This window comes from Lygodium microphyllum, chromosome 15 (assembly GCF_053477565.2).
Source record: "Lygodium microphyllum isolate KBCC chromosome 15, Lygodium_microphyllum_v1.1.10, whole genome shotgun sequence".
Lineage (NCBI taxonomy): Eukaryota > Viridiplantae > Streptophyta > Polypodiopsida > Schizaeales > Lygodiaceae > Lygodium > Lygodium microphyllum.
The window spans coordinates 134,302,356-134,329,928 of record NC_141149.1 but is presented as its reverse complement, the minus strand read 5'-3'; the positions used below and the strand labels follow the sequence as shown (position 1 = coordinate 134,329,928).

Below are 27,573 nucleotides of genomic sequence, written 5' to 3'. Positions count from 1 at the left end.
AATTGTGACACTTGAATCATGATGACACTATTTACATAAATTACACAAGCAATACTACATTTTCAATAAGTTGAAGTATAAAGCACATGATCATACAACTCAATGCATAAGTAGGCATTTTATTGATTCAAAGACCTACTCCATAGCGGCCTATGTGCAATGCATGCAAGTAAGCATCAATGTAGTAGATGTACAGCTAGTAGCAAGCCCTAGTCCTCCAAACCTCCATAAGGTTGTATATCGATGGATGTAATTATCACCCTCTTTGCACAAACTATGCATAGATTGGTTCCTCAAACCAATGCACAAGAATTGCTTTTATACAAAAAAGGTAACCAAACAATGTAATTAAAATACTTTTGTTTCCAAAATATGTTTAATCACATATATTATGTTGGTCTCTAATTATTGCAATCCTTTCACATTAGCCTCCCCAACATTTAGTTACTATATTCAAAGGCTTGTCTATGTTGGCTTTCTTAATATTCATGATTTCCAAGGCAATGTTCCTCTCCAAACCTACCACTACTTCCAACCCCATCCTTTTAAATTTGACCTTCAATGTGAACAAGAGACTACTTGGCAATTCGATTTACTTGGTCATTGAAATCAAGCCAACCATTACTCCTTGTTCGTCTTGTTCCTTTATTGCTTAAAAATTCTTTTTACTTTTCTTATTGGAGCTTTTATCATTACCTCCTACATTTTCTCAACCATTATCATGGCCTTGTCTTCCATGTCTCTCTCAAACTCAACAACACATGTTTGCAACATGGTGACATTATCATGGCCTTGTCTTCCATGTCTCTCTCAAACTCAACAACACATGTTTGCAACATGGTGACAGATGTTCTCTTTTAAGTTTAAAATTTTGATTGGAGATATCTAATTCCTATTGCAAGGACATACACACAAATTTTCCCTAATATCATGTCATATTTTCTAAAGGCTAGATATTGGATACAAATGGAAAGTTAGGCTTAAATCCCTTTTTGTTGATCATGGTTCTACAACCAAGAAATGGTGGACTATCAAAAATTTGCTATTAGAAAAAAAGGGGTTTGGGGAGAGAGAGAGAGAGAGAGAGAGAGAGAGAGAGAGAGAGAAGCTTAAAGCCTTCTTTAAATACCAAATTGTGTTTAAGTATGTGCTAAATGTGCTATCAAGTGGATGCCATTAAAGCAGTGCATGCATACAATTGTGCACAAAGCCCAAAAGGGGACCACAATACACATGGAAGAGGGATTGTGAGCACATGTGCCATGGTGCAAAAAGAATGGGCTAAGGTGAAGTGGAACTAATGTGGATGAGAGTGCTTTTGCCTTTGTTTATACAAATGCACACGACCAGATAATGTGAAAATTCGAAGACATGTCATGGTGCAAATGGAAGAGAAAGAATAATGGAAAAATGACACTTTTAGTGTAACATGCACGTGCAAGGAGTTAAGCCTAAATGTGAATACTTTGAATGAAACCATAGTGCAAGGCATCAATCCTAAAAGGGTGTGAATACTCGAAATGAGACCATTGTACATATGGAAGATAATTTGTTGAGCTCAAATTAATGTACATGTTATGGACTAAGAACACCCATGGGATGTGAGAGAGGCATGAGAAGCCCACCCTCATGATTGTATAGCCAATTTCTAAGCAACCAATTAAATGCAAAGCTCTTCTATCAATCAATCTTTCCAAAGCTCTCTTTATCCTCATGGGTGCTAGTGCAACACGTTACCTTAGCCTACATAATAGAGCATATTAGAACTCAACCACAAAAATAATGTGCAATATATAGGCACAAAGAAAGCTTGCCTAAATCAAAAGACAAGCAAGCACACTGAAAGAGGACACATCTTTGCATCCATCATTTTCCCTAACAAGTAAGCATGAAAGATTTTGCAGCATTCAATGAAGGGGCAACCCATACCATGCAAGATGTACTGGCTTCTCCAAATAAGAGATCATTGTTCGTATTGCAACAAATACATCTTTGAATTACTTTTCAACTGTCCAAGCTGTGCAACGCTTTATTCATGATACCACAAAACAATACATATAAAAGTGGGATGCATGTCCTCATTTTCTACATGAAATGCATGAGGATGCTATACTGAAAAGGTTCAAGGCACTTTTATTTGGTTTGGTAAACATGCAAATATCAAAATTTCCATCAAGCTTCCCAATAGGTTTTCAATGCCCAAAAATAATTTGAGCACCAAGAGAGAACCAATACCACTACATAATTGGCATAATTCATGTTTCTAGTCTGCAGTGGTCCAACTCGAGGTGCAAGTCAAAGTCACACAAAGGATTGATGTGATTCTTGCCTAGCTACAAGGAGCTGTATAACTCGAAGGATTAGAGAGCATGGGCGCCAAGAGTTTAACTGGCTGGTTCATGGCCCTTACTCCTGCCGAGAGTTTGAAAACAAACACCCCAGTTTATGGGATAGACCTCTGTGCAAAAGCTTTTAATTGATGAGCTTCGTGCGTGCAGTACATGCCAGGCTCTCATTTGAGGTCCCTACTCCCACTTTGAATTTAAAGTTAAGCACCCACTTGATAGCCCCTATGTGCCTTCTGTTAGCCTTCTTTTGATGCCACTTACTACTGTCAAGAGTTTCATGTCTGCAGCACAGCAGGCTCTGAGCTTTACAAACCAAACCTCAATTGTGAATAATATCACACGTCGCTAGAATTTACAAAGCAGCCAAACAGGTAAAATTGAACTTGCATAAAGTTCCTCATAGACTTGCATTAGATTCCTCACGGAATTCCACATTTTTTTCACAAAGCAGATTAGCTACCCCCCTCCTTAATATTTTGACTAGATATGTTACTCCAGAGTCCAAAAGGCCTTGAAATCAATTTGACCAGCAATTGCTTGCATTGTTACTCGATGTAGATAGTGAACTGCATCAAAATTCCACACAACCCTTTGAACAGTGCATCAAACCTTGTACAAGCAGCACAACAGTGAATAGACATAAGGGTGGAGAGACCAGCAAGTTACCAGTAGTCTAACCTGTTTGTGTAATTGCCTAGCTATTTGCAACAATAAAACATGCGTGATTGGCAAATTGCATTAGCTAGTACCATACACACTTTTTCCTGGAAAGGTCTTGGTTGACGTTGGTTTTATTTGTTTGAAAAAAGTAAAACTGGCCTGCTCATTACCATGGTTTTCAAAATGGAAAGCATTTTAAATGTGGATTATTGAACAATACAAAGTCCAATAAGTTCTTGGCAATGCCCCAAAAATTTTGGGGCTTCAAATCAAATTTCATCATCAGCTTGTGTCCTCTCTGTGATGTTCTGTGTAACATATTACCAACTATTTCAAAGTTGTGTGCAAGCAATAAAGCAGTGCTACGAGTGAAATCTGATCCTGAGAAAAAATACGCTTCCTGACCTCTTGATGGGACGTCCTGCACAGTTGCATCAATCAGGAGTCATGCTCCCTTGATTAAGCTCAGCAAATCGCAAGCTCACTCGCATACTGTGTTTCAAAAACTTCTCTGCACATCGTCGTACACATGTTTCCTCTTGCTTGTCTAAAGTCTTGCGGCGAAAACTATCAATGCAATGATCAAAGCATCTTTCTACCAATGCATTGTAAACCCTCAAGCTGCAAAACAGTTTAAACAACGGAGTCAAGAAATTTAGTGACACTATATGATAAAATCTCAAGAGTTGTTTTTTTAATCACATGCAGACTGGACAAGAAATTTAGTGACACTATATGATAAAATCTCAAGAGTTGTTTTTTTAATCAAATGCAGACTGGAAAACACTAGAAAACAAGATTTTGATGCAGCTAAACATGAGTTGAAGACCTGGTTTTATCAAAAACAGTCTCTAGGTAGGTACGACTACACTGAATACTGCAGTACTAAAGCACGTTTGGATTGTCTCCCAGATGTAGCTTAGTATGCTCCTAAAGTCAGCTCCTAGAACTTGGGGACATTCTAAGGGTCAATTTCAGCAGTCGTACTTTCTTCCAAAAAATATTGAAATGAAGAATCTTTGGTGCAGAATAAGTGACTTATTGATCCTAGTGAATGCTGAATATTACTGAAAAAGACATTGCAGCAACCTTCTATAACTCAAGGCAGTAAGATTATCCCCATACAAAGTGTGAAAAACTACAACAACAAGAGAATATGTTGGATTTCAGCTGGTACGTAGTGTTAAACAAAAACAGTGCAAGAAAAAGCTCTGAGCAGTGAACCCTCAGACACTGTTACTATGATGTTTGTTACGTGTGTACACATTGAATAACAGACTGCCCAATGAATGAACTTTTGAGGGCACGGAAAAGGTTTTTTGTTTGGCCACTTTAAGGAGGTTGGGCCAATTGGGCGATCATCTAAGTTGGGGCACCTAGCCCACTCTCTCTTGGGTCCTCATATGTTGGTATATTGTGAACTCATATGGTGGTCCATTCATTGATACATATGAACACCCTTGTATTATATAGCTGCAGTGTAGGAGCAGCACACAAGCAACATGCACACCATAGTTTCCATGCATTTCGGTATAGGAGTTTTGGAAACTGGAAGAAACAGAGTTTTGAAGTTTTGGCCATTTGAAATTTTTGTGGAAACGGCGTTCCGGAACATACCAATAAACTATATTACTTAATATATGTGTTTTACACATAAATATAAGTATATATACATATGCTAAACATACTAGAGACTAGAGTCAATTAATGATCTTGACTTTTAAGACAATCATCCAAGATCCATGATTCACATTGTGCAATTTCACATAGTTATCATTTTTGCAAGCTACAACTCGCAAGATTTCTTTAGTATTAAGTAATCTTAAATTACCCAAAATAGCTTACAATATTTTGAAACAAACAGCCCACATGTGATGTCACGTGAAACATGAATCAAAAGAGGAACATCATAAAATTTGTCATCCGAGAATCATGACTCAAAATTGAGAAGTCAAGTTCATAAGGGTAACATGGCACCAATTAGGATCGGGGGCCATGGTAATTTGTTGGCTGCAAGTTGCCTAAACATCAAACAAACAATACATTAGGCTGAAATACTGTATACATGGCTGGCAAGACTAAAGATTGCTTATGGCTTGGCTGAAATTTGTAGAAATTTAGGTCTGAAATCTGCAAGAAAACAAGCTGAACGTTAACAAACAAATCATGGCTGAAACAGTGCAAAGGCAGCTCAAATCACGACTGAAACGGTGCAAAGGCAGCTAGCCAGACAAAACATTTCATATACCCCGGGTTGTCACATCCGATTTTACAGTCCAATGCTAGTACGGTACTAACTGGACTAATAAATTTTGGACCTACGTCCAATGAAAGAAAAAATACATATAATCTTAAGTCTATGCTTAATGTTTGGACTTAAAAGTTAAAACATAACAAAAGTGCAAAAGAGAGTTGAAACAAGACTCCAGAGTGTAGCATGCATAATGAAACCAACAACTTTATTATGAGCCAGATGTGCAATCTCATACAAAAAGTATACAAAAATGAATTGAAATAAAAGCCAACATACATGGCTCAATCCGACACCCGACGAACAATCCCAAACCATATGAAAAAAAAGTAAGTTTAAACTTTAAACTTACAAGTTGTAAGTTGTAACTAGAATTAAATGAAAAAAGAGAAGAGATTTTCAAACTTGTGTAAGAATGCGTAAGGCCACTCTTTGAAAGTGAGGCAATTGGTAGCCAAATAACTCCCACCAAAAAAGGGGCTTCACCAACAATTCCCGCTTCCAACAAATGGTAGATGCAAAAGCGGTGCCCCTTTGATCCCTATATAATTAATGAGCTCCTGGAGGAAGTCACCATGGTGCTTTTCCGCCAAAGCCTTTGGAAGTAAAGTATCACGATCGGCAAGGACATTGGCATCCATGAAGAGATAGGGTTTTTTGAAGGAGAGATGCAACAGTGCCACAAACCCATGTATGGTCACTTCATCCACTCCCATCTTTTCTTTGTCAAAAAGAGAATATCATCTCTTTCAGGGGTCGTATCCAAGATACCACTACAATAGGTGTAAGATGATAGAGATTTAGAGGGAGATTTAGAGATGAAATTTGAAAAGAAAGAGTGAAAAACAATATGAATTATAGATTTTAAAACTAAAAAGAAACATAAATCTTCTTTTTTTAAAGAAATAAAAACAATACCATGAAGAAAAGGTCTCCCCATCCAAGATGGTCGAAAATTGTATCTCCTCCATCGCAACCGCCATAAGATGATAGAAGAGGCCAATAGTAGCTCCCTCCATGTCCGTCATGCAAAGCATCTTGTAGATGGAAGTGACAACAATGATAATATTTCTCACATCCATCCAAAATTCCTCCTTTAAGCAAAGCCTTTAAACAGCATTTGCTTTCGCTTGGCTTGATGTAGACTCCCCTTCCAGCTATTCCTTAAAATCATCTGACACAACCGTTTTTTGTAGCTTATTGCGAATGTTGTTAGAGCTTGTCATCCCCTGGACAGGCATTTTTCTCAGTCAAGCTGTGTACATATGTATTTTATAACCACGCAGCCATTCGAGAGTGTTACAATGTGCGGAACAGGTTGAGGTCAGAGCATCACATATGCAACTGCCACATCAGCAACCACGTCATTGCTGCCAGGGCAGATGCCACGTGACAATCTGCAGTCGGCCAGTACAAGTCGAACAGTTTTTGCACCAATCAGTTGCATTGAATGCAGCCAACTTGGTCATTATTTGATATTTCTTTTCTGCTATATATGGCAGCTCTCCAACACATTGTTCCACACTTGTATCTAACAGATTTTAACCTGCTGGTGACAGAGACTGCACTCGCAGCTGATAGAGATCGAGGTCCTCCAGGTGGAGACATAACCAGATATTTTCTCTGCGCACGTATATAAATCTATATCCTTATATAGCATTTTTCACTGCAGATTTTCTGTGTTTCACTGCCTCTTTCTCTCTCTCTCTCTCATCTCTCTGTTCGCTCTTTGTTACAATCATTTGCTTCCGCATTGCTTCACTCTGACATGGTATCAGAGCATCGAAGGACTTGAACCTATCTGAAGAGGAGTTTTCAGCACGACACAAGGCTGCGTTTTCAACGTTCAAGTGCAAGCAGGTGGGCTACGCATCAGAACAAGGCTGAGGTGAGCGTAGACGTGCGAGAAAAGAGAAGATTTGCTGAAGTTGCTATTAGAGAAGGAAGAAGGCTGTGTTTTTGGCCTTCAAGTGGAAATTTTACCTTTTTCATCGCCTTCGGTGGCTGAAGAAGGTTCATGACACGAAAACAAGAGCTCTAGCAAACTGTGTTTTCACAGTCAGAGGGGGTTTCTTTTGTGTTTGTGCAAGCATTGCAAGTAAACATGTCTACATAGACAAACGTGGAGTTCCATACGATCTGTTGATGCAGCTAATTCCAGATGGACGTGGTGGTACCCACACTTTCGAGATGTTGCATATGCTAGGTTTAGGGTATCATTTGCTTTCGGTACATAAGATTTGTTCTCTTGGTCTCTTAGTGGAGTTTGACAGTGATGCTATTCGAGTCCTTGATCATGAGAAGAATGGCATCTACAAATTGAAGTCTTCTTCCGCTCTTACCTCTCAAACACAATCCGAGCTATGGCATGCTCGATTTGGCCACCTGAACTATGATTATCTTCGGAAGGCGTCGCGCGGATCACTTGTTCAAGGTTTGCCGAACATAGTGGTGAGCCAGTAGCCATGCGTCTCCTGCATTCATGGGAAGTAGCATAAGGATGTGATTCCCAACAAAGCTTCGAGGCAGTCTACATCAACTATGAAGCTTGTATCTATGGATCTTTGTGGCCCGATGAGAAATGAGTCCTTGAAGGAGCTCCTACTTCATGTTGATCGTAGATGACTACAGTAGGATGACGTGGGCCTACTTCTTGGCGTTGAAGTCAGAGGCTTTCTCCCACTTCAAGGATTGGCTTCGAAAACCCATCGAGTCGGCGATTAAAGACCTTGCGATCAGACAAGGGTGGTGAATTTGTTTCTAATGAGTTTACTCATTTTTGTGCAGATAGAGGCATTCATCGGGAGTTTGCTAATATCAACACTTCTCAAGAGAATGGCATTTTGGAGCAGAAGAACCAAAGTGTGATCGAGATGGCACGCACCATGATGGAGCACCAACAGACACCTCAGTTTTTGTGGGCCGAGGCAGTGGCTACGGCAGTCCACATCTTAAATCAGTCCCCCACTTCGACCGTTGACAAGATGACACCTTTTGAGGCTTACTTTGGGATTAAGCCTGATGACTCTTATTTCAAGATCTTTGGGTGTGACGCCTATGTGCATATCCCAAAGACGTAGCGTGACAAATTTGAGGCGGCTTCTCGAAGACAAGTCCTTGTTAGCTACAGCTCCCAGTTAAAAGGTTATCGCTTGTATGATCTTGTAAAGTAGGATGTCTACACGAGCTGAGATGTGCAGTTCGTGGAAGTTTCAACCACAAACAATGAGGAACACCTCGTACTTGGAGATCCAAGGGAGAGTTGGGCTCCCGAGATAGTTCCTTGGGAGCCGAAGCCTCCTAATGGATATTCTTCTTCAAATTCCAAGTTTTCTCTTCCACCAGTCGCCCCAGTGGAGATTCCACCGATGGATGTACTGGAGTCTTCAATAGATGGAGAGCGTCGCGGAGAGATTCGGCCTCCTCCTCGTTGGGCACATGACACACTCTGAGATTCAAGGATCGAGGGGGTCCCTAACGAGTGGGAACTGCACGATGGACCGCAGAGGTCACGAAGGCACCAAGCATATTCTACGGAGCTTGTTTGATCTAACTATTGTTTGATGTCCCGTATTATGCAGGATAGAGAGCCTATATCCGTGAAGGAGGCTTTACAATCTGATCATTGACAGAAGGCGATGAAAGCTGAGTCGGAGGCTATTGAGCAGAATGACACTTGGTTCCTTGTGCCTCATCCCTCTCATAAGAAAATGATTGGAATTTGGTATCAAATGGGTCTTTAAGACCAAGTACCATAGTGATGGCTCTTTGGACAAACACAAGGCTCGCCTTGTTGCTAAAGGTTTTGCATAGCACCCAAGTGTTGACTTCCACGATACTTTTTCCCCTACAGCTTGCATGGCGACTATTCGTGATGTTCTTGCCTTGGTTGGTCAAAGGAGATGGCTTGTTTTTCAGTTGGATGTGAAGTCGGTCTTCTTGAATGGTGATCTATGTAGAGCAGCCTCCTAGCTTTGGTTCCTCAAATGGGAAGATTTACAGGTTGAAGAAGGCCTTGTATGTCCTGAAGCAGGCTTTGCATGCTTGGAATGAGAAAATTGATTTGTTCCTCCAGGTCAAGTTGGAATATCAGTGCTCTAGGGCTGATCCGCAACTTTATATGCACACTTTCGAGGGTAGTCGTGTATTGTTTGTTTTGTATGTTGATGACTTGATTGTTGCAGGTGATCATACCCAGAAGGTCGAAGAGACGAAGGCAGCCCTATATCAAAAGTTCAAGATGACGAATTAGAACTTCTCCATTTCTTTTTGGGCCATGAGATTTATCAGTCTCAAAGGGGGATTTTCATCTCTCAGCAGAGATATGTACAGGAGCTCTTGGTGACTTTTGAGATGGAGGATTGTTGGTCCATTTCTACTCCTATGGATCCGAATTGGAAGGCCACTTCACACGCAGATTCTCCTTTGGCGGATGCTACTTGCTATCATCAATTGATTGGATCATTGATTTGACTCCACAACACACGGGTTGATTTATGTTTTGTTGTAGGTCTCTTGGCTGGGTTCATGAATGCACCTCAACATGTGCATTGGTGGGCTACTCAAAGGATACTTCAGTTTTTCTGAGGGGGACCTCCGACCTCGAGATTTTCTATCCAACAAGTACAGGTGGTTCTGATCTTGTTCTTACAAATTGGAGTGATTCAGATTGGGCTGGTAATGTGGATCAAAGGCGGTCTACTATAGGTTATTGTTTTACCTTGGGTGTTGGTACTATCTCTTGGAGTAGCAAAAACGCAGTCCACGATAGCCCTATCTTCGACTAAGGCAGAGTATTGAGCTGTGCCTTCTACCACATGTGAGACCATGTGGCTTCGGCGGTTGTTGGAGGAGCTTGGCTGCCCCCAGACTCGTCCTGCTATCTTGCGATGGGACAATGAGAGTTGCATTGCCTTGGCACGGAATCCCATCTTCCATGCCCAAACGAAGCACATAGAGATCTAGTATCACTTCATCAGGGAGAAGCTTCTAGATGCGACCATTGATGTGGAGTACTGTAAGACTGAAGATAATCTTGCAGATTTGTTCACGAAGGCGCTTCCCCAAACTCTTCTTCAGAGACATGTCAGATCCCTCAGCCTTATGTCCTGTCCAAAATCTGAGAGGGGGTATTAGAGCTTCTCATCTCTTGGACAGCAGACATTTTCCTCACTCAAACTGTGTACATACGTATTTTAAAGCCAGGCAACCATTCGAGGTTACATTGTGCGGAACAGGTTAAGGTCAAAGCAGCAGGCACACAAGTGCCACATTAGCAACCACGTCATCGTTGCCAGGGCAGTTGCCACGTGGCAGTCTACAGTTGATCAGTGCATGTCAAATAGTTTTTGCACCAGTCGACTGCATTTAATATAGCCAACCTGGTCATTATTTGGTATTTCTTTTCTGCTATATATAGCGGCTCTCCAACACATTGTTCCACATTTATATCTGACAGATTTCAACCTGCTAGTGACGGAGATTGCACTCGGGGCTAACGAAAATCGAGGTCCTCGAGCCGGAGACATACACAAATAGTTTCTCTACACCCATATACAATTCTGCATCCTTATACAGCATTCTTCACTACAGATTTTCTGTGTTTCACTGTCTCTTTCTCTCTCTCTCTCTCTCTTCTCTCTCTCTTCACTCTTTGTCACGGTCATTCGCTTCCGCATTGCTTCACTCTAACAAATGTCATAGAGACGCTCAAGGAGAAGCCACATGGCCGCAAATTGACTCTTAGGGCTTCTTCAACTCCAAGTCCGAGTATGAGCAATAAATCGCAAGAACTCGAACCTTGGAGTTAACAAAGCCAACGATTGTGCAAGCATCGTTGACAATGCTCGCCACCCACTCCAACTTGTCTATATCTTCCATAAGAAAATCTAGACAATGTGTAGGCCACGGTGTCCATACTATGGATAAAAACTTGACCTCAAGTTTCCGCCCCATAGATACTCAATTTGAGGCGGCGTCCGTGACAACTTGCACCACATTTTGCGGCCCAACTTATAAGATTATATACAATGAAATTAGAATAAATTTGGGAGGTTAAAAGAAAAGAGAGATTACAAAATAATGGATTTGGAAGTATTATCTCAATGATGACTTGCCATATATGGCGATACATGAACAAGTCTGTGGCTCTCCTTCCCCTTATACCCGCATCCACCACTCGCAGGAAGTATGTGCCAAGTGGACAAGAGACAAAGATATTGATCTATCACTCTATCCATCAGATAGGATAGACCATCCATACTTCGCCCCTTTTTTTGCGGTCACTCTATCCATCGGATAGGATGCCCCTTTTTTTGCGGTCACTATATCTACTGGATAGGATAGACCATCCATACTTCGCCCAACCAACACGCACAAGCTCAAGAGACTTATCAATTCTCTCTCTCCTTATCAAGTTTCTTGGTACGCATATCATTACTCGAATGGCTTTTTCTAGATGGGATAGAAGAGGCCCCTCCAACGAAGGAAACCGAGACAGTTGGAGAGGGATCGTCTTCCGCATCTAAGACCTCATGATCAGGAGAGATCACCTCCTCACTTGCCCTTGAAAGGCCTTTGTGTCGCTCAATGGCAAGTATTTCCGACGACAATCTTCATAGACATCGTCAAGAATATCGGAGCATGGTATGGCCTCCCCTCCTAATTTGCAAAGGTGGATAAGAAGGCATGGAGAGAAGGTGCCATTGATGATGTATAGAGAGAGCCTAGAGGGTCACATGTCTCATGAGATGATTGAAGAAAGGAGTGGAAAGAGTAGAGAGCTTGAGGGAGTGGAGAGATGCTAGAGCTTGATGGAGGAGGTTGGAAGGGTTGAGAGGTTAAGGGAGGACTCGAAGAGAGAGCTTGAGAGAGTAGGAAGGATGGAGAGCTTGAAAGGAGTAGGAGGGGTGGAGAACTTAAAAGGATGAATGAGATGGTGGGGGAGAGGAGATTTTTATAGAAAGGGAGAGTGCTTTGGGGTTTAGGGTTGGCCCTTGGGAGAGAGAAAGAGAGAGAGATTTCAAATTCTGAAATTTGAATGGTAGCCCATCATCCATGGGAGAGGATGGTTGCATTGTGCCATAATCCATTGTGTGTATATGAGAGAGAGAGATGGATAAAATTTGAATCATGAGAGAGGGAGAGGAAAGGAGAGAGAGTTTTTAAACTTGTTGGTTTAAAACTTTAATCTTTAATCTTTTCTCGAGTCTTTGTGTGAGAGAAAGAAAAGATAGAGAGAAAAAAAAGAAAGAAAAGAATAGAGAGAGAAAAGAAGAATAGAGAAGATTCAAGAAAGAAAAGAAAGAAAAGAAAGAAAAGAAAGACGGGGCTTGAAAACGGTTTAAAAAGTGACCGTTTGTTGGCCGCGGGGCCTAAGCGTACGGGACCCGCATAACGGTCAACTGTCGGGACTCGGGAGTCGGACAGGGCACAGTTCGGGCAACTCCATGGGAAACAAACTGGACAGGTCCAGGCTGTGGCAGATGGGACAGGATGGGCGACGACTTGACCCGTCCATCGGACATGGACAACCTTGCAGATACCTTTGCTGAAAATTGCAGAAACTCAGGTCTGAAATCTGCAGGAAAACAAGCTGAATGTTCACAGCTGAAGCTTACCTTTCGAGAAGAGAGCTACCAATATTGCCAAGGTGACCACAGGCTGGTGTGCAGCAATTGGAGCAGGTTTGCAGCAGTTCAAGAAGGTGCAGCAGTCCAAAACATGCAGGGAATAGGTGAAACAAGCAGGCAACAAAAAATGTAGCCAGAAAGGGGGTTTTACCATGCTTGTCAACCACCTACCCGAAACGCCATTTCCAAGAAACAGCTAGAAACGGCTAGAAACGGCTGTCCTGTTTTGGCAGGTCTGAAACGCCGTTACTGGAAACTATGATGCACACCAACCAACCACAAGCACCACAAGGGGCAATAGACTAGCAAGGGAAACCCACTCCCTCAGGATACCTTTTAGCCCAATGTCCCTATTTCCTGATTCTTTTGTTCCTTGTAAAACTGGCTTAGCCTAAAAATTTGAATTGAATTTCGCTTCCTAAAATCCAAATTGCTGCAAGACAATAAAGGGAAGAAAACTAAATTGTATAGCTAATTTGCATCCACCAAAATCATCTAGTCAATCACATTTGGTTGATCTTTTCTCACGAACTCCCTTGCACCTTGAGTTTGTGTAACAGTCTACCAAATGCCTTAAACATTTCCTTTTTCTTGAATTGAATTATCTAATTATTCCATCCTGCCATTCCCTGTGTCTTGTTCCACTATCTATAAGTTCTTTATTCTTGTTCTCAAGGTAATAAGCTATATCGGCAACGCAAACAGGGCTATGGGATACAACCTTCTCTTGATGACAAACTTGATAGACACATGACCTAAGCAGCAGTTCATAATTCATAAGTAAGCAGTGCCATAGTAGCCTTGAGCAGTGTGCAGTTCACCATGAGAGTCGCAGAAACAAGTCAAAAAGTGCAAGACAGTATTTTTTTGAAATGCAAAACTCAAAAGATAAAATAACGTAAAAGGTGGAAATGATCCTCCTCAAAGCAAAAATTATGTTGTATACAAGGGGGAAAAGACTGCTAACAGCAAACATATGCTCGCTTCAAGCGTATCAAATCCTGCATCTTCAACATAACTAAAGTTCTCATCATCTAGTCATACATCTACCCAGCTCTATAGCCATGAGAGCCACTTCTTATCCCATCTGAACTCCAATCATTTACTCCTCAAAGCCAAACTCTTCATCCCTCAGCTGCCACACTACAATCTATTGTCCATGCTAGTATTCTTAGCCTTCCACAGCAAACCCAGACCTAAGAACTGCTGCTGCTACCTCACAAAAGCAGAATTTAGCCTCCCAAAACATCTCCAAACAAGCAGTGCTGCTGTTGCTTCTTAGAGCACAGCTGCTGCTATCCATTGTGACTACTCATCGTCGTCTTTGAACACTCCTGGTTATCTCCAACTGCTCCAGTCATCATCAATTGCTATCAGGGCTAAAAACACAGCTTTCTGCTCCTGTTGCCTCTTTGCCACCAAAGGAAAAATCTACTACTTACAAATTGGTCCAATCTATTCATGTTGCTTCCATGTAGCAAATGCAATCTCTATGCCACCAAATGCAGAATTTGCCACCTAAAAATCTTGCGATAGCCATGTTGCAGGATTTTTACTTTATCATTGGCATTAATCCTTACAGTCCCTGAAACCAAACATCCTCCTTGGTTAGGGTGGTAAATAACCTGATTAAGCACTAACTACAGCAAGCATAAAATTCACATAAACTGAAAGTGCACACGTCACCCCTTCAATCTTAGACATTGGTTTGCTTGGGGATTAGCCTTCATCTTGCTCCTTGAATCATAAATTCAACCCCAAATCTGATATTGACTAGTTGGCCTCTTGAAGCTCTCTCACATTACTCAATTTCAATTGCTAGAATTCAAGTCCTAGGCCCTCAATTGTGAGTATGCATCCTGAGGTGGGTGTCAAGCCCTAATTACTGCTGTAGATTAGGATTTACAACAAAGATTGACTGAAATCTCTTCCTTTGATGGCTCAAACTGCTGAAAAATATTGAGATAACTTGAGAGATGGCTAGGGATATGAGCAAATGTTGTAGAAAGAGAAATTTCAAAGTTTCATCACAAGAAACACTGAAAAGCTACTACTGCCCTACTCAAACAGCAGAGACTGATTGAAATTTCTTCTTTTGATGCCTCAAACTGCTAAAAAATCTTGAGATAACTTGAGAGATGGCCAAAGGATAAGAGAGAATGCTATAGAGAGAGAAATTTCAAAGTTTTATCATGAGAAACGTCGAAAAGCCACTACTGCCTTGACAAAACAGCCATGGAAGTTGTCACCTACAGGTTAGGACCACAAGAAAGTTGTTGCCCCCTCCTGTATGCTTTCATCGATACCTAACGGACCTTGGGCTGCTATCACCTACTTCTAGAGGGCTCCAAACTGCTGCTGCTGCATATTGTAGAACTGATCCCTGGTAGCTGCAAATCACATCAGCAACCTCTTCTTGCTCTCTAATAACCTCCTCCTCTCTCATAATGGCCGAAATAAACTTCCATCAGTCCCTAAAAACGCTTTTCCCACTTGCATAGGCAAGTTTTGCTAAGTGGCAACCTTTTAATCTCATTTCCAACATTATCAAGCTTATTGATTATTTTTTAGACTATTAATTTTAAAAATTAATTTAATAATTATTCTAGTGCTAAAAAATTTAATTCCACCAACCAATAATTAAATTAGCTAAACCAATTTGTCTTCCAAGTATCCCTCAACAATTATTGACCCTTAGACTAGTATTAATTAATTAATTAATGCCTAGTCTCTAATGTCACCACTGACATTAGTGGCCAATAAATTGGTCTAGGTCCAAATCTGACACCGGATAGCACCTAGTACATGTCAAGCATAACTTATTACAACTTTGCCTTTGGCACCAACTAATATCTCGAGATCTTGGGTCCCACAATGAGAAATAATTAACTTGCACCTCACATGTATAGGTGACATTAAAACATTTGATTAATTTTTAATAAAACACTAAGCAAAGCAATTAAATTTCAAGTCCTAGCCACTCTATTTAGTCATGTCAGTCTGTCATCTCCTGGTTGTAAGCTCCTATCAAAGTCTGACGAAGACATTGGAACTCTGACAGTTTGGTGTGCATTTCTATGCATTTCCTCCATTTTAGACACATTTCTTATGCATTTCCTCTATCTGTCAACTGGATTCCACCCTCTGACAGTGCCTACTTACTCCATGACTACCTAGGATATTTTGTCATTATTTTTTCATTTTTTATCTGCAGTCAGACTACATTTATTACTATCATATCACCTATTTTAGCATTTTAGTAAGTCGGCCAGATTTAGAGACCTTTTTAGCAGTCATCTGATTTTAGAGGTGTTTGACTACATATAGCCACAACCCACACTTGGCTAATCACTTCTTGCAAATTTTAGCAGACTCTCGCTCCCAAACACTCTTCGACAGGATACTGCCATCATCTCAATCTGACTTGGTGCCCTCAGTGACGCCTTGGGCTGCGTGTAGGGACTGATCAATCCACATCATTGTATTCAACATTCATCTTCAATAAGTGCATTATTTCTTTTTTCATTTTCTACTTTCTCTCTCTCTTTCTCTCTCTGTGTTTGTATCGTTCTCAATTATACTAAATTGTGCCAAAGAAAAAGCATATTGCATTGAAATTTCCATAAGGCATCACAGTCACAACATAAGCCAGTGTCGTCCAACTATACCATATGCTCCAAACTTGCTGAAAATTTCTAGCCAATATATACATAGCATAAAATCGAAAATTAGTCCAGAACTGTTGCTGGAGACCCATTGGATGCATCCATAACTCATGTTTCTCAACTATTCTAACTATCAACCATAGAAAAGCATTAATTCAACAAAAACCATGGCTGAAATTATCAATGGTACTTACTAACATATTGTTGTCCACGGAACCAGCTGTAGACCATTGAAAACTAAGTATAAACTACTCATGAAGTGATCACTTGTGCTGATTTGAGAACTAATCACAAACTATTACAAATGTGATCCCAAATTAATCACAAATTGATTGCACAAAATAATCAATAACTAATGCAAAACTAATCCCAAAAGTGACCGTAAACGTTTCTCAAACTAATCAAAAATTGAGCTGAAATTGATCAGAATTTGTCTCAAAATTAAGGCAAAAACTTATGCCAAACCAATCATAAACTAATGCAAAAGTATAGTTTCAATGCCCGAGAGAAACTCATACTCATTTACATACATCTCACAGTGACTAATACGCCGAATAGTGATACATGCTAAATACATCCAAGATCCACTACATACAAGAGCTATCCACAACTGGTGGAGTGCAACTGCTACCTTCCCCTTGAGCATCCGACAATGCTCCGAACCCCTGCTTTGCTAAACCTGACTAAGCGTGAATTGAAAGGCATCTCGGTAAAGTCGTAACAACTAAGGATGGTCTACTAGGTCATCCTCTTCCATCCACTTTGCATCTATTGGTACAACAATGCTCAAGCTTCACCAAAAAGCATAAGGAAACTTTACCTCTAACTTTACTTGCCTCGAGACCTCCACAAGATTGCAAGCCTTTCTTCCTCTTAAGCATTGCGATGCTTTATACTTTTACATTGCTGCAATTTCAACTTAACTAATATGCAACATTGCATCCAAACTAGCCCCTCATGTGTACCTGACATGCTAGAAGCACCAGCTGCATTAGGAAACATTATTGTTTGCATACTTTAAACCATTGCAATGTGACTATGCATGCCAATTTGCATACTACCAACCATATCAAGATACATTTTCCCATACATTGCATGCATTACTAGCTACATTTTTCCTCGTGACCAACACCATAGAGAGCATTTGCATAACCAACATTAATACCATGAGTCCCAAACACAATGGGCTGCATGTATGTGTTGCCAAACTTGCTACTTTACCCCCCAACATCATGCCAACATTGTTGTACATGGGGTTATGTATATTACCAGCTATACCCAAATACATTGAGCCTTACACACCACACATTGGGTGTTGCATACCATAAGAAGTTGTGCCATACATCTCTGCAAGCGGTCCCTAACCCACCATGGCATGGAAACTAGTGCCATCATGAAAGTACCTTGGCTGCCAAATCATTGCATGCATGCCCTACTGTCCAAAAAGCATTGAATTAGCACTTCCAAGTTAGACTTGCATATGCATCAATTTCCCCACCAGCATCATTTGCTTATACTCACTATCCATGTTTAGAACATTATACTGTTGTATTGGCTCTTCCTTTAGTGCATCTTGCTATCCTGAAGCTCTTGAAGACAATTTCCTCTTCTTGCCTTTGCTGTCCTCCTTTAAGGGATTCAAAAAGCACATGAACTAAGGATCTTTTGCCAATTGCTAAACATTTCAGCTATTGCCCTCACTTAATCTTTAGATTGGTCATTAAATTTCTCCTCCTCTCGTTGATCATCGATTTCTAAAGGCCTAGAAGGACCCACGTTTTGATCTAAACCAGTATTATCAACTTGTTGTCCATGTTATTGTCAGAGTGTAGCGGAGCGGAAGCGTAGGACTGAGAGAGAGAGAATGCAGAGAGAGAAGAGAGAGAGAGACAGTGGAAGATGAAGATCTGCTGTATAAAGTGCTGTATACAAAGATATGCAGATATATACACGGGCGCAGTGCGCTGGATTGTGTGTCTCCACCTCGACGATGCAACCTGCTGTTCACCTCGAAGTCCACTGCAGTCTGCACTGTCTCTTGTCTAAAATCTGCGAACGGAGACAGAATCTGCGCGAGTCACCAACCTGCAATCTGCGAGCAGAAGAGTGTGGACAAAAGACTGAAAACTCGGCTATAAATAGCCAGGATCTGGGCGCCAAAAATAGCAGGTCGGCTGCATTAAATGCAGCCGACTGTACTGCAGTCAGTCGGACTGCCACATGGCAGTCCGACTGGACTGTGCAGTCCGGACAGGCTATGATCTCTAACACCCCCTCTCAGAGCCTGGGCGGGGCAGAAGCATGAGGGATCTGGAATGTCTCCGAAGTAGAGTCTAGGGAAGTGCCTTCGTAAACAAATCTGCAAGATTGTCCTCCGTCTTGCAGTACTCCACGGTGATGGTCTCATCCAGAAGCTTCTCTCTGATGAAGTGGTACTGGATCTCTATGTGCTTCGTCTGGGCATGAAAAACAGGATTCCGTGCCAAGGCAATGCAACTCTCATTGTCGCATTGCAGCAAAGTAGGACGAGTCTGGGGGCAACCAAGCTCCTCCAACAATCTCCAAAGCCACACAGCCTCACATGTGGTGGAAGACGCCGCCCGATACTCCACCTCAGTAGACGAAAGGGCTACCGTGGGCTACTTCTTGCTACTCCATGAGACAACACCTGCACCCAAGGTAAAACAGTAACCTATAGTAGACCGCCTGTGGTCCACATCACCGACCCAATCGGAGTCGCTCCAACCTGCAAGAACAAGATCTGAACCACCTGTGCCTGCGGGATAATGAATCCCTAAATTAGACGTTCCCCTCAAATACCGAAGTATCCTCTGAGCAGCCTGCCAATGCACCGTCTGAGGTTCACTCATAAACCCTGCCAAGAGCCCAACAACAAAACAAAGATCAACATGAGTGTTGAGGAGCCAAATCAATGATCCAATCAACTGACGATAGCAGGAAGCATCCGCCATGGGAGAATCTGAATGGGAAGTGGCCTTCCAGTTCGGATCCATAGGAGTAGAAATGGTCCGACAATCCTCCATCGCAAAAGAAACCAAGAGCTCCTGTACATATCTCTGCTGAGAGATGAAGATCCCCCTCTGAGACTGATAAATCTCATGGCCCAAAAAGAAATGGAGTAGACCCAAGTCCGTCATCTCGAATGTCCGATGTAAAGCTGCCTTCGTCTCTTGGACCTTCTGTGCATGATCACCTGTGACAATCAAATCATCAACATACAACACAAAAAGCACACAACCAGCCTCGGAAGTGTGTACATAAAGCTGCAGATCGGCCTTAGAACGCCGATATCCCAACTGTGATTGAAGGAACGAATCAATCTTCTCGTTCTATACACGCGGAGCCTGCTTGAGGCCATACAAGGCCTTCTTCAACCTGTAGACTTTCCCATCTGAAGATCCAAAGCCAGGAGGCTGCTCGACATAGATCTCCTCCTTCAAATCACCATTGAGGAAGGCCGACTTCACATCCAACTGATAGACAGGCCATCTCCTATGGCCAGCCAAGGCAAGAACAACTTGAATAGTCGCCATACGAGCAATGGGGGCAAAAGTATCATGACAATCAATCCCTGGGCGCTGTGCAAAACCTTTAGCAACAAGGCGAGCCTTGTGCTTGTCCAAAGAACCATCGCTAAGGTACTTCGTCTTGAAAACCCATTTGACACCAATCACCTTCTTATTCGGGGGGCATGGCACGAGTGACCAAGTGCCATTCCTCTCAATAGCCTTCAACTCGGCTTCCATAGCTTTCTTCCATGGTACGGACTGTAAAGCCTCCTTCACGGAGGTGGGCTCTCGATCCTACATAACACGAGTCATCAAACAATAGTTAGAGCAAACAAGATCCGTAGAATGTGCCTGGTGCCTCCGTGACCGCCGCGGACCATCCTGCGTTCCCCACTCCTCAGGGACCCCCTCGATCCCTGAATCACGGAGTGTCACGGGCCCAACAAGGAGGAGGCTGAAGACTCTAGGATAGCCATCGGTGGTAACTCCTCGGGGGTGACCGGTGGAACAGTAGACTCTGTGTTAGAAACAGAATCAGAATCAAAAGGCGCGGGCTCCAATGAAACTGTAGCGGGAGCCCAACTCTCCCCTGGATCTCCAAGAACGGGATGCTCCTCACCCGCTGGTATGGCCGGAACCTCCACAAACCGCACATCTCGACTGGTGTACACATCCCGCTTGACGGGATCATACAGACGATAGCCGTGGGACTGGGAGCTGTAGCCAACAAATACCTGTCTTCGGGAAGCTGCTTCAAATTTATCACGATGAGCCTTGGGAATGTGAACATAGGCATCACACCCAAAGACCCTAAAATAAGAAACATCGGGCTTAGTCCCAAAGTAAGCCTCAAAAGGTGTCATCCCATCAACGGTCGAAGTGGGGGATCGATTAAGGATGTGGACTGCAGTAGCCACAACCTCGGCCCATAGAAACTGAGGTGTCTGTCGGTGCTCCAACATGGTGCGCGCCATCTCGATCACACTACGGTTTTTCCATTCAAGAATGCCATTTTCTTGAGGAGTGTTGGTATTGGCAAACTCCTGGTGAATACCTTTATCTGCACCAAAACGAGCAAACTCATTAGAAACAAATTCACCACCCTTGTCGGATCGCAAGGTCTTCAATCTCCGGCCTGATCGGTTCTCCTCAAACAGAAGCCAATCCTTGAAGTGGGAGAAAGCTTCTGACTTCAATGCCAAAAAATAGGCCCATGTCATCCTGCTGTAGTCATCTACGTTCAGCATGAAGTACAAGCTCCCGCGCAAGGACTCGTTCCTCATAGGGCCACAAAGATCCGTAGATACAAGCTCCATCGGGGAAGTAGACCGCCGCGAAGCTTTGTGGGGAATGGCATCCCTATGTTGTTTCCCACGAATGCAAGAGACACATGGCTGCTGGCTCACCACTATGTCTGGCAACCCTCGAACAAGCTATCCACGTGACGCTCTCCGAAGATAATCATAGTTGAGGTGACCAAACCGAGCATGCCATAACTCTGACTGTGTCTGAGAAGTAAGAAGAAGAGTAGAGAGGGCGGTGGAAGACTTCAATTTATAGACGTCGTTCTCCTCATATCCGGATGAGAGAACCTTCCGAGATGCATGATCAAGGACTCACACCGAATCACTGTCAAACTCCACCAAAAGTCCAAGGAAGCAAATCTTATGAACTGACAGAAGATGATATCCTAAACCTGGTACATGCAAGACCTCTGAGGTATGGATACCGCCGCGTCCATCTGGAATAAGCTCCATCTCACCCCGTCCTGCAATAGACACGGAAGAGCTATCTCCAATGAGAATCTGCCCATGCGAGGGTCGCAACTGGGCAACACTATCTGATGAAGGAGTCATGTGCCAGGAGGCACCACTGTCAACGATCCACTCTCGAGCCTGGGGAGCCCTCATCGCAGCATCAGAAGCATTCGGTGTAGAGTCCTCAATGACAACTAGATGAAGAAATGCAGCTAATGAGGGTGCAGCCACCGCTCCAGAATCCTTCATAACCTTCTTGTTGGTGTCCTTCTTTTCTTTGTCAAGGCAGTCCTTCTTCCAATGGCCAGTCTTTCCACAAATATGGTATGTGGATTCTTTGTCCTTGTCCTTGTCCTTCTTTAACTTGTTATCCCCCTTCTTCTTATTTTGGTCCTTCCCCTTCTTCTGAGAGGCTTGACCTGTCAGTACCTCCGACTTGGAAGCATTTTGTCCCTTTAGTTGTTCCTCTTAGTCCAAGACCATAGGAACCAACTCTTCCCACTGAAGAGTGGACTCACGCCTCGAAGTAATAAGGGCGGAGTAAAAAGCACCGAATCGTGGCGGCAACTGGGACAAGAGTGTGATCGCCATGTCTTCGGAGAAAATCGGCTTCCCCGCATTCTGAACCTGCATCTAAAGCTGTCTAAGCTGGTTGATGTGCTCCCGCAACGAAGAAGACTTGTTCACGGACAAGGTCCGCATCTCCCATCAAGTGCTCGATGTGAGCTATCACGGCTGTAGTACAAGACAAAAAAAGAAAGGAACGAATCCTGGCATTCATTTTGTCCCAGTGAGACTGTGCCTTGGCCAACTCCGCACGAGCATCGAAAGAGAGTTTGGACTCATCTCTCACCAAGGGCCGGTCCATCTCCTCCTGTACAAGCTCCGCCAAATCGTAGGACTCAAGGATAGCCAACATCATCACACGCCAGATGCGGTAGTTGTCGCCATCAAGCTTCTGATCTGCGAGAAGAGCCGGTAAGACAGGCACCTTCCGGTCCATAATCGTCTGGAACTCCAAGCCAATCTCTGTAGACATCTTCACCCGTAATGCCTTCACAAACGCAAAAGCAGTCCCCTCTGACTGTGAAAACTCAGCTTGCTAGGGCTCTTCCGCGTCCCAAAACTTATTCACCCGCCGGAGGCAATCAAAAAGCAAAACCTGCACTTGAAAACTGAAAACTCAAACTTCCTCCTCGTCAAACAGCAGTAAACAGCAACAAATCCACCACCTGGACTCCTTTCCTGCGCGCCCACGCTCGCTTCAGCCTTGTTCCGAGGCGCAGCTCTCCTGCCTGCCCTCAAACGCTGAAAACGCAGCCTTGTGTCGCGATAGAAACTCCTCTTCAGGTTGGTTCTACACTCAGTCAGCCCTTTAACGCTGCTCTGATACCATGTCAGAGTGCAACGGTGCGGAAGCGTAGGACTAAGAGAGAGAACGCAGAGAGAGAGGAGAGAAAGAGACAGTGGAAAATGAAGATCTGCTGTATAAAGTGTGCTGTATACAAAGATATGCAGATATATACACGGGCGCAGTGCGCTGGACTGCGTGTCTCCACCTCGACGATGCAACCTGTTGTTCACCTCGAAGTCCGTTGCAATCTGCACTGTCTCCTGTCTGAAATCTGCGAACAGAGACAAAATCTGCGTGAGCCACCAGCCTGTAATCTGCGAGCAGAAGAGTGTGGACAGAAGACTGAAAACTCGGCTATAAATAGCCAGGATCTGGGCGCCAGAAATAGCAGGTCGGCTGCATTGAATGCAGCCGACTGTACTGCAGTCAGTCGAACTGCCACATGGCAGTTCGACTGGACTGTGCAGTCCGGACAGGCTATGATCTCTAACAGTTATGAGCCTTATCTAAGATCAAGCATTGCATTATTCCTAACACTTTGTGAATTTTCATATCGAGAGCCATCATCCCTGCTTGATCCCATCTCACTATCTAAAGACATTCTTGCTATAATGCTCAATTGAATACAATTTCAGCACTAAAGCAAAGCTTCTAACCTTCAATCAGGTGTCTCAAGCCCACCAATTCAAGGAATTGATGCTATCCCAACAATGGAACTATAAAACCAATCTTCCTCCTCAAATAGGGTGGTAAATACCCTAATTAAGTACTAATTGCAACAAGCGTAAAATTCACATAAACTAAAATGCACACTTTATCCCATTAATCTTGGACATTTGACACCCTATTGGCCCCAAAACCGGTGCCCCTTGTGGTATTTATTTATCTTATATTACAAATAAAAGGAGTACAACTGAGATACTATGATCTCCTCTACTAATCCAAGTACCTCTTGCCATCAAAATTGACCAAGAAGCCTCCAAACCAATTTGTCCCTTAGCTTACTTGAAGATTGACCTTCACCCTACTCTTTGAAAGACAAAGCTGATATTGGCTAGCTAGCCTCTTGGATCTCCTTAAAATTCCTCAATTTCAGCTACTAGAATTCAAGTCCTAGACCCTCAATTCTAAGCATGCATCCCAAGGTCGCTATTAAACCCTGGTTTCTGTTGTGGATGAGGGTTTACAATAGAGATTAACTAAAACCTCTTCCTCTAATGGCTCAAATTGTTGTAGAATATTGAGATAACTTGAGAGATGTCCAAGGGATGAGAGAGAATGCCGTAGAGAGAAATTTCATAGTTTCATCACGAAAAACATTGAAAAGCTATTGCTACCTTACTCAAACAACCATGAAAGCTATCAGCTTATAACTTAGGACCCCTAGAAAAACCGTTGCTCCCTCTTCTATGCTTTCATCTGCACCAGAAGAACCTTGGACTACTGTCATTTACTCCTAGAGGGCTCCAAATTGCAATCACATGCTATAGGATTAATCCCTCCCTAATGGCTGCAAAACACTCTCTTAGCAACCTCTTCCTCTCTCACAATGGCTAGAATAGACTTCCACCCACCCCTAAAAACGTTTTTCAAACTTGTATGGGCAAGTTTTGCAAAGTGGCAACCTCCTAATCTCATTTTCCAGCATTATCCACGATATTAAATTAACTTTTAGAATATTAATTCTGAAAATTAACTTAATAAGTATTCTAGTGCTCAAAAAATTTAATTCCACCAACCAATAATTGAATTGACTAGGCTAATTTATCTTCCAAGTATCCCATAGCAATTATTGACCCTTGCACTAGCATTAATTAATTAATTAATTAATGCCTAGTCTCTAATGTTACTACCGACATTAATGGCCAATTAATTGGTCTAGGTCTATATCTGACACCAGGTACCACCTAGTACCTATCGAGCATAACTTGTTATAACTTTTTTCTTTGGCACCAACTGATATCTCGAGGTCTTGGATTCCACACTATTAAATAATTAACTTGCACCTCACAAGTGCAAGTGATATTACAACATTTGATTAACTTTTAATCAAATGCTAAGCAAAGCAATAAAATTCCAGGTCCTGACAATTCTCCCCGGTTTCAAGATCCATATAAGTGACAACATACCCTTTCTTGTTGTTCATGGCATCATCCAACTCCACCTTCACCACCACATAGTCTAGACTAAGCCTCAAGCCTTCGCTTCTACTTTGCCTCCATTTGCCATTAACCCTTGATATTCTATATTGTATCTCATTTATACACTAACTATCTGGCCATTCTTTCCTATCCTCGTTATACTTCTCACTTTTCCAAGCATTCGCTTATCAATTCAGAAGTTCATACTTAATGTACTTGATTACCCACTTGTTGACACATGGTATGAGAACTATCATTTGCATTTGGTTTGAATAGAATATGTGAGCTCACATTTGATGACTCAACTTTCTCTCATCATGAAAAATAATATACACTTCTTATCATCGAAGGGATCATTCCTATTGGAAGATTACTACCATAAAAGCAATGTTCATTCCAATCACCCATATAAGCTCTTAAGGAAATGGTACTCTAGATAAGGCACGTTGTCATATTTTAGCTGATTTTGTTTTTATATGCCTACTTATTTTGCAGTATTGCAAACACAATTACCTTCACCTTTGACCCCTTTTACACATCGTTCTCCATCTTCTTTGGCCTAAGCCATCATACCATCTGACTATCCTTGTAACTTGAGAAAGAGCTAGACGCAAAAAAATTTCATAGGGAGTTTATGTTTCTCAAAGTTTACAATGTATCTCGCCTAAAATCTAGCCACTCTTGTCCCCTCCCCCAGATTCTCCTATTTCACATCACTGTCAGGAACCCTTAAGCTTAACCCATAGGAACCTTAGTTGCACCTATAGATTCTTAAGACAAAAATGCAATAGGACACTTGGCTAGGTATCTAATAGAACTCTCAACTTATTTCACCCAACCACCCTTTGAAATCTTACTTCCATTTAACATGTATATCCATGTGCCAAGTGCCACTACTCTGTCTTCTCATGCTCTAACGCTTCATTATTGGAAGCTTCACCAGTTCACACTTCACCTTACACCTATCCTCACGGTGATTTCATCCAAGAAATTCCACTCACACATAATACCCCTTGCTTTGAAAGAGCTATAGCATAGAAATCCCCACCCATCCATCAGATATCCTTCCATCTATACTCGAGATGCTATCATGCACATACCAAGTCAGTCATACTCTACTTATGCAAGGGAACCAAGAGTCCGCTTCTATGTTGGTAAGTCCAACCTTGCTAACGATTCCCAAGCAAACCAAAACATACACTCTTCTTAAATCAAGTATTATGATTGTTGCTATATTAATGAGCACTCTCTCAACCCTGGCCATTGCTACAGTTATGAGACAATATGGACTGGACCTATGTGTGGTCTGGTTTAAAAGGGATGGCATATCCTTTTGTTTTTGTAATACATATCTAATGCATGTCAATGTTGCATTTTATGTTTTCTTTTTAATACCATTCACTCAAAGACCCACAATGCTCCCTTGACCAATACTAGATACAATATAGGGGTACTATGTACAAACAAGCACGTACTGTGTACATACAAGCACGCAGATGTTAAAACCTTGAAATGATATTTCACGAAACCAACTTTCCTGAACATTCATAAGCATCAGACTGCCACACAATGTGGATCCATATTTCTATACTCATCACCTTGCGAACAGAGCCGTTTAGAAGGGACGAAAAGTTCCATTTCAGCTAACCAAGTCTCTCTACAGCATTTTCAGATAATCTCTCTCTCTCTCTCTCTCTCTCTCTCTCTCTCTCTCTCTCTCTCTCTCTCTCTGTGTGTGCGTGTGTGCGATTGTGATTGAAATGGCTGCAAATTGAGGACCAGAATACCTGTCGCGAACCTGCAGTTGGTCGATCATGCTGGCCATCTTCATCTTCTCTTCCTCAGGCATGTTGTCCATGCCGCTCAAATCCATTTTTCTTCTGTCCCGTACGAGCACGGCTGAGCAGAGCCAGAAGAGAGAGGGTTTTACTCGCAGCAGGAAGAGAAGAGCTTAAAGGGTTTCAACAATTTGAGGACATGCTTTTCATTTTGCATAACAAAAACCTTAAAAGCATAGTCTTGAATCGTTAGCGCAAGGATTCAAAATTTAAAACCCTATTTTCTATTGGTTAACCTCCACTAGGCGCCTGGTTTCCTCCTGGCTGAATTTATGCACTAGTTTACATTTAAGTTTAAAGCACCACTATTGTTCTCTTGATGATTTGCATTGAAGTTCAAAGCACTTCTCTATTAATATAGCAATATATTTAAATATCTTTTCCATATGATTTTAGGG

The 27,573-nt window shown here is 42.2% G+C and overlaps 1 protein-coding gene across 4 annotated transcripts; it reads right to left on the bottom strand.

Moving 5' to 3' along the window:
- Positions 1-2,043: 2,043 nt before the first annotated feature.
- On the bottom strand, positions 2,044-27,350 carry TIM9 (Tim10/DDP family zinc finger protein). 4 transcript variants are annotated; one of them, XM_087694812.1, is made up of 3 exons: positions 27,125-27,349; positions 3,414-3,629; positions 2,044-2,629 (listed from the first exon to the last, which is right to left on the bottom strand). In XM_087694812.1, the coding sequence occupies exons 1-2, from the start codon at positions 27,208-27,210 to the stop codon at positions 3,443-3,445; spliced, it is 273 nt and encodes a 90-aa protein (XP_087550938.1). In that variant the 5' UTR covers positions 27,211-27,349; the 3' UTR covers positions 2,044-2,629; positions 3,414-3,442. The 4 variants fall into 4 exon arrangements, with proteins under 4 accessions (XP_087550938.1, XP_087550939.1, XP_087550940.1 ...); XM_087694813.1 differs by lacking the exon at positions 2,044-2,629 and adding an exon at positions 2,636-2,914; XM_087694814.1 differs by lacking the exon at positions 2,044-2,629 and adding an exon at positions 3,184-3,316 and having other exon boundaries at positions 27,125-27,350.
- Positions 27,351-27,573: the final 223 nt, after the last annotated feature.

Bases quoted from the DNA above. Each gene is read 5' to 3' on its own strand.
- TIM9 (XM_087694814.1), bottom strand. From the start codon at position 27,210: ATGGATTTGAGCGGCATGGACAACATGCCTGAGGAAGAGAAGATGAAG. The intron at 3,630-27,124 runs GTATTCTGGTCC...ACTGTTTTGCAG, and splicing joins CAACTGCAGGTTCGCGACAG to CTTGAGGGTTTACAATGCAT.